Source organism: Micropterus dolomieu, linkage group LG14, assembly GCF_021292245.1.
Source record: "Micropterus dolomieu isolate WLL.071019.BEF.003 ecotype Adirondacks linkage group LG14, ASM2129224v1, whole genome shotgun sequence".
Taxonomy (NCBI): domain Eukaryota; kingdom Metazoa; phylum Chordata; class Actinopteri; order Centrarchiformes; family Centrarchidae; genus Micropterus; species Micropterus dolomieu.
Genome location: NC_060163.1, coordinates 21821186 through 21828151, shown reverse-complemented (window position 1 = coordinate 21828151; position 6966 = coordinate 21821186). Strand labels below are relative to the sequence as shown.

The following is a 6966-nucleotide window of genomic DNA, read 5'->3' as shown; positions in this document are numbered from 1 at the left end:
GAAAGGCGCTATACAAGTACGGAGCATTTACATTAGTACAATTCCTTAAGCAGATTTCAGTGTTTCACAAGGTGGCAACTTTGAACATGCAACCTGGACATTTTCAGAAATCCATTCCTCTTGTCCTTACACCACATTTTCCAATACAATTGTTTTGTTATACTTTTGAGTGCTTAAACCACTTAAGCTTTCTTTTTTACCCAACACGTTTACTTAATCACTGAGCTATAGGTTCACCGGATAACTTGCATAAGGTAAAAAAAATGTTACAGAACAAATGAGGGGTTTAAAGTCATAATGCTGCAATGTTTTACTGACGTGTGCACCATCTTAAAAGGGAACAGATTATGCTGCACAGCATTTTTCTTACTAAGACCTGGCTGTAGTTTTAAAGCTATATTTGAAAGCTTCATTTATGACAACTAAGAGTACAGTTGGGCTAAATCCTGAAGGTTTTCCATCACATACCGAGTCCATGAGGATGCACATGTTGCTGCTTCCCCCGAATACAACAACATCGTTGTCACTTCCAAGACACGCCGTGTGACAAACCCTGAGGAAGGCGAAGACAACAAAAAAAAATAAAAAATCACACATTGATTGAACTATGAGGTATGATCACTTGCGTCAGGTTTGACAAAGACACTTAACAGCTGAAGAAGTTGTGTTTATTTAAAAAGTGACTTTTATGGTCATATCAACTGATCTCTGGGCGCAAAAACATACAGCAATTTAATGAACTTCAAATTAACTACCTCGGTTTGTCCTGGTGTTGGTGTGTTATCTTGTTCCACTCTCTCTTTTGCACATTAAACTGCCAGGCATCATCTATAGCAGAAAAAAGATGGATGACAAAGTTCAGATTAAACCACAGGGAGCTTCACTTCCACTTGAGAAATGATGTCGTCCTTTGATATTACGGTGCCCTTCAACCTTGGGCATACTAGTCCAAGGCAGATGAGGAGGATTATAATCTGCAGATAATTTCCTAATAGTTTCAACGTTTAACATCAGGCAGAGCATGGATGGATTACTGAACAGGCCAACCAGGCACTGGCCCCAGGGGTAGAGCCTCTGTTTGAAGTAACTTAACATTTCTTGTTGGAAAGTCAAACTGCTACAAAGAAATGCTAAACCACCACAAATTCATAAAACTACGTTGCTGCTTCATTTCGTTGACTTTGTAGTCATTTTGCGACCACACAGTTTTGGGCGCCATTTACATGTCTTTGCCCAGGGGCCCGCTGTCTTATATTGTGTCCACGAGGGAGAGGACTATGCAGCAGCTGATGTGTCGAATGCAGAGTTAAATGTAGAAGGATTAGAGATAGAAACGTCTGTGGTCGAGACTTACTAAGAGTTTTTCCGTCTGTGCCGAGTCCTCCGTATATGAAGAGCGTGTGATCCGATATGGGCGTCATGGTGAACATAGAGCGCCCCAGAGGCGTACAAGACTGGGAGAGGTCACTGGTGGAGAGGAATACACACGCAGAGCAGAACGCAACAGAGGTTAGTAAGTCGGAAAGAAAAGCTGTAGAAATCAAACTTATAAAAAGGTTACAACTACTGCATGTGTGAAAGAAGTTTTACATTCGAGTCCAGGTCCAGGTTTCCAGGTCCAAGCAGAACATGTCCAACTCTGCAGTTTCCTACAAGCATATAGAAAGTGTTCACTCACATGGTCAGACACACTGCATGGCAAAAAGTATGTAGATACCCAAACATTTCACCCTAAACATCTTTTTACAAAACTATGGGCATTAATGCTACTGTTATAATAGCCGCCACCATTCTGGTTTCAGGTTTTCCACAAGGTTTTGAAGCCTGGCTGCAGGGAGTTGCTCCCCATTCAGCCACAAGAGCATCAGTGATGTTTGGGCAATACGGTTTGGCTCGCAGTCACCTTTCCAGGTCATCCCAAAGGTGCTGGATGGGGCTGAGGTCAGGTCTCTGTGCAGGCCAGTCAAGTTCTTCCGCACCAAACTAAATGAAAACCATTTCTTTAAAGATCTGGACTTTGTCACGTCACAACAGGAAAGGGATGTTGAAACAGGAAAGGGCCTTCCCCAAACTGTTGGTAGCACACTATTGTCTGAAATATCTTTGTATACTGTCTCATTAAGATTTCCCCTAAATTGGAACTAAACAGGAAAAAAGGAGAAACACGAAAAATAGCTCCAGTCCACAAGTACACAAAATAACATGGACATGGGTGTCCATGTTATTTTGGCCATATCCCATATAACCTTAACATACAAGCTTCCCAGTGACGCCAAGCCAACTCACCACGCCACCAGAGATGTAACCTTTGTTCCCCAGAAGGGCACTGGCATGGCAGCCTCTGGGGGCAGGAGCGGGACCCTAGACATAAACACAAGTTCTATTCATATCATTCCTACATAATATGATGGTCATATACAGTGTTTAAGATTTATAATATTAATCCCTCATTGTATTTATATTGTCCAATAGTTAAAAAAAAAGTACAGCGCAAGTGGCCCTAATAATGTCTTAGACATGAATCATGTTGCGTTACTCACCCGAGTCTCTGGCTTGCTCCACGTTTCAGTGTGTGTGTCAAAAACACTGACTTCATTGTTCCAGCCCCAGCACCTAAATAACGTGTTTCCAATTGTTGTCTAAAAGGCAAGATTGGAATATGATCATGAGTACAAAACAAAAAACTATATTCTAAAGTTTGTACACAGTAACCACACAAGACGCTCAAATGCAGCTGCTGTGGTGATGTATTTTTGGTATCATTTACCCAGGACATCTCTTCCACGATGAAGCTTGTCGATGATGTGTTTCGCACCTCCCCTATGGTTTTACATCCATATCCACCAAAATAGATTAATCTGCACCAAGAAAAAGCAACACGCCATAAATTCATGCGAAACTGAAATTTGTGTGAAAAATCTGATTGAATCCACCGAAGACTGTTCCTTTCTTATTCAATATTTTGCTTGTACCAGTTCTTCAAAAGATCCCTTAACTAGTTTCTAAAGTAAAACAAAAAACACAAGACCTTTTGGAGGTATTAAAGCAAAATTTCCCTCCTGTAGAGCTGTCAATGTGCATTTAAAATGCAAAATGACCAGTTCTTCTGAGTGAAAAGGGCGCTGCTGGAGGTCTCAGCTGGAGCTCCTTTTCAGCTTGTTAGTATGCGCTGGTCCAGCTGTTCTTCATGGGCAGTTTGTGTCTTGAGGTGTGAATTTCCACAGACAGAACTGACCTGTCTCTGTGTAACCAGCAGGAGTGTTTGTTTCGCGGTGAGGGCGTCGTTCCCTTTGTATCGGTCACTCTCTTCCATGAGTAGCTCTCCTCTGTGAGGTCAACGCTGAACATCTACAAACAGGAGTTAAATTAAATCAGATTTATCAAGGGGCTCATCATGTTTATTGTCAAATGAGACTCCATCCATTGCTGTCAAGGAGCTAAATCATTAAGAAGCCAGAGCAGATTTGAGATTTCCCGTAAAACAAAATTGAAAGATCCTCACCACTGTAATTTCTGTTAACTGGACAGACCTCACTGAAAATACTGAGAAGATTTCTTTTCACCTTTAAAGCCAGTCTTGTTAACTTCCTGTCTCCCTCTATAAAATGCTGGCGCCTGTTTCAGACAGCTATCAGACCAGATGATCAGAGCTAGATAATCTCTGGCATGAGCTTGGAAGAACTGCATTTTTGTAGTGCACAGCCTGGGCTGGGAATAATTTACATTACAGACATCAATTGAAAAGTCCACCTTTAGATAATTAAACATCAGACATTTCAAGTGACTCAGGCCTTTTGAAAAAGAGAAATGTACCTCAAGAGACTTTTTAAAAATGACATTTCTATTCTAAAAAAGGAGAAATTAATTTCAGTCCAAATTCATAAATGTTATTGGCCTTAAACAACTCAGAAGGAAAGTATGTAGAGCTGCTATGAATGGCCACACTCCAAGGCATCACCGACAGTAAGGAGATGTAGTAGTCCTTTAAATGTGGGAATAACGCAAATTTTCAGACAGTCTCTCCTTGAAGCTATTCAGACTGCAGCCCATGCATAATGGGTAAATAATGAAAACAGTGGGATAAGGGTTTCAAACCCTGGCTCCTTTCTAACATCTGCACAGAATCCACTCATGCAGGTGGTTTCCGAAAAACACTCTGATGAAGCATACTCGCAAGAGTCTACAGCCACACTCACAGCTCTGTTTATGCACAGCAGTGCTTCCAGCTATATTCAGACTCAGCCAACAATGACATGTACCATGCTGATGTTCCCCCACCCCCCACCATGTTCACCATCTTTTGCTAGTGTGCTAACATTTGCTAAATAGCATTAAACAAAGTACAGGTGAGAATGATGGGATTGTCATTAGATTTTCAGGTATTTGGTCATAATCCAAATAACTGGATTACTATTAACTATTTTGTGAAACACAAGAAAAAAGCACCTCTAAATGCCTCACTTTGTATGGAAATAACACCATGGAGAGAAATATAACTTAAGTTTGGGACCGAATTGCACACCACTGAATGTCACATGTCTTTCCAGTTACAAACTTTACTTTGATTAGGAAGTTGGGGTCTCAACTTGAGAAACAGGTTAAAGAGCCAGACCAAATATGGACAGTTAAAATAGTTTTTGTAAATGTGTCAGTAGGCTACAGAAGGATGTGTTGTTAAAATGAACCTCTGGCTCTTTTCAAAGACTGCTGGATATTTATCTTTCAGACAAACACAGCTCTGTCACTGGAATGTAATAGTATATGAGAGGCACAAACAAGGCCCGCCGACTCACCTGGTTTGTGTACCCAAGGGCGTCGCATCCTGCAAAGATGTAGAGTGTGCCATTAACATGGGAACCACAGGAGCCTGATAACTCTGGGGGTTTGTCTCCAGCAATGTCCCTCCGTTCCCTGTCACACAAAAGGAGAAGGGCGGTAAAAGACAGCTGAACCATACTGAGAGTTGACTTTCAACAAAGCACACACACACACACACACACACGGGAACTGTTTGCATCCGACTAAAGTGACTCAACAGAAAACTGCTTTAGATATTTATTTGATAAATACAGACAAATTCTCACTTTAACTGAGCACTCACTATCATTTGTACTATTTTTAAAAGAACTGACTTTATCAAAACAAAAACATGCTCTAGGGCAACGTCCATAGCTTGAATTTCAAGATGACAGTGTCAACAGCCGTCTTTATCTCACCACGTCCCGCTGTCTAAATCACAGAGCCATATCTCATCACTGGGCAACATGATGTCCTCCCCAGCAACTGCCTGTGAGGGGAAAAAACAAAAGGAGATAACATCTTGTCCACTGTGTGCTTGAACCCTCATCTGCTGAATAAAGCCACTAAAAACCAACATCACAAACATTGAAATATGTCCTGGCTCAGGTTCTGATCTAGTGTTGCACCAATCAGGATGCAACAGGATAGAGTGTGGTCTTAGAAAGGTTTTCTTGTTCAAACATGTTCATGCATAGAAATGGTCATAGGAGAATCCAGCTCTGTTGCCATAAAGTTGCTTTAGAGAACATTTCTGCATGTTTTCCAGTTCAACATTGTTCTACAGGCAACTATACATTAAGTTGCCAGTTAGTCTAAACCAAAGCTAATGCAGTAACACAATTTCTCTGCAATAAATCCTACCTACATTAAGGGTACAGGCCGATGTGTAGATTAATTTAGGTCACTGTATTTAGGTGTCGATTCAACATTGTGGTCATTTTGAAGGCTGTAGCCTATTAGTGGGGAATTGTGTTACATGGATGTGTCTACTATACTTGCATCAATAAAAAGGTAGCCTAGACAAACTATACAGTTGATAAGTTGAATCAACACATTTCTAAAATTATAACCTTAATAAAACGTAGAATTCACCAAATAAACTTTGAACTGAGTGTATGTCAGAACTAAATAAATGTCTTTATTGAAATAAAAAAGAAAAAGAAAAAAAAAGAAGAAGTAGTAGGCCTAAATGGTGAATTTCAATTAATCTATTGGAGGAAATGAAGACTTTAAAAGCCGTGTTTAGGCGTCTCGTGATGCGGCTCCTCTCAGACACACCTGCGCAGGTAGAAATTGAGTAAATTAAATTAGACGCCGACGTTTCTTACCTGGTAACCTCCCCAAACATACAGTGTGTTGTTGTCTATGAACGCCGTGTGACTGCTCCTCTCCAGCCGGCTCCCCGGGGCGGTTCTCTCAACAGCATCCATCCCAAACCGGGACTCTTTGGTTCTCTGACTGTTGAGCAGAGACTCACCGCTCAAATAAAAACAACTACAATGGTTACCAGAGGGAGGGGGACGCAAACAGGAATGTTGTGGTGGCTCGGGGAACAGAGGTGTTCTGCTGCAGAGAGAAAGGCCGACTGGATTGGTGAGGTTGCGGAACGTGTTTTACAGGATTGCTGTCCTCTTTTACTCCTCCCCCCAGCATGCTTGTTGTTATGCACATTCACGTCCACGGTGAGCTCTGAAACTCATTTAACACCTTTAGGGTTGCACCTATCTTTAATATATTAAATTAAATGTGTGCATTTTCATGAACTGAACCCTTATGTTTTATTTGGACAAGACCTTGTTTAATAATTTGTTGTTTGCTTTATAATTAAGTTAATCCATATATTTCTGCACATACTTTTTCACAGTTTACATCTAATAAAATGAAAATATAATCAGACCAATTGGCTCAGAACTGTCAAGTTAAAGAGATAGTGTAGAATAAAATAATGAGTGCATAGCATTTATGTGGCACTCGTTATTAATTTTCCTTTCATGTCTGACATGCTGGCTTAATGACAATGAAGGGAACAATCATTAGGCTATGTGATTAGTTTCAGCTGTGTTTCTTTCTTTTATGACAAGTCCAGCCTGTTCTTCAACACAGTAGACATGCCTGGAGATCACAGGTGTCACTAATAGCGTTAAAGGATAAGTTAAGTCTGTCTAA

General features: G+C 40.8%; 1 protein-coding gene across 2 annotated transcripts in view; it reads right to left on the bottom strand.

Moving 5' to 3' along the window:
• LOC123982628 (kelch domain-containing protein 1-like) overlaps positions 1–6574 on the bottom strand; it is a 14611-nt gene extending 8037 nt beyond the window's left edge. The window contains exons 1-11 of one of the 2 annotated variants that reach the window (XM_046068279.1): positions 6129–6574; positions 5217–5287; positions 4794–4911; positions 3236–3348; positions 2768–2858; positions 2541–2639; positions 2287–2361; positions 1591–1649; positions 1355–1467; positions 756–828; positions 355–553 (exon numbers count right to left, since the gene is read on the bottom strand). In XM_046068279.1, coding sequence (XP_045924235.1) covers positions 370–553; positions 756–828; positions 1355–1467; positions 1591–1649; positions 2287–2361; positions 2541–2639; positions 2768–2858; positions 3236–3348; positions 4794–4911; positions 5217–5287; positions 6129–6230 — 1098 coding nt within the window. In that variant the 5' untranslated portion in view covers positions 6231–6574 and the 3' untranslated portion in view covers positions 355–369. Of the gene's footprint in view, positions 1–354; positions 554–755; positions 829–1354; positions 1468–1590; positions 1650–2286; positions 2362–2540; positions 2640–2767; positions 2859–3235; positions 3349–4793; positions 4912–5216; positions 5288–6128 lie in introns of those variants that run through there. The other variant, XM_046068278.1, reaches the window with a different exon arrangement.
• Positions 6575–6966: the final 392 nt, after the last annotated feature.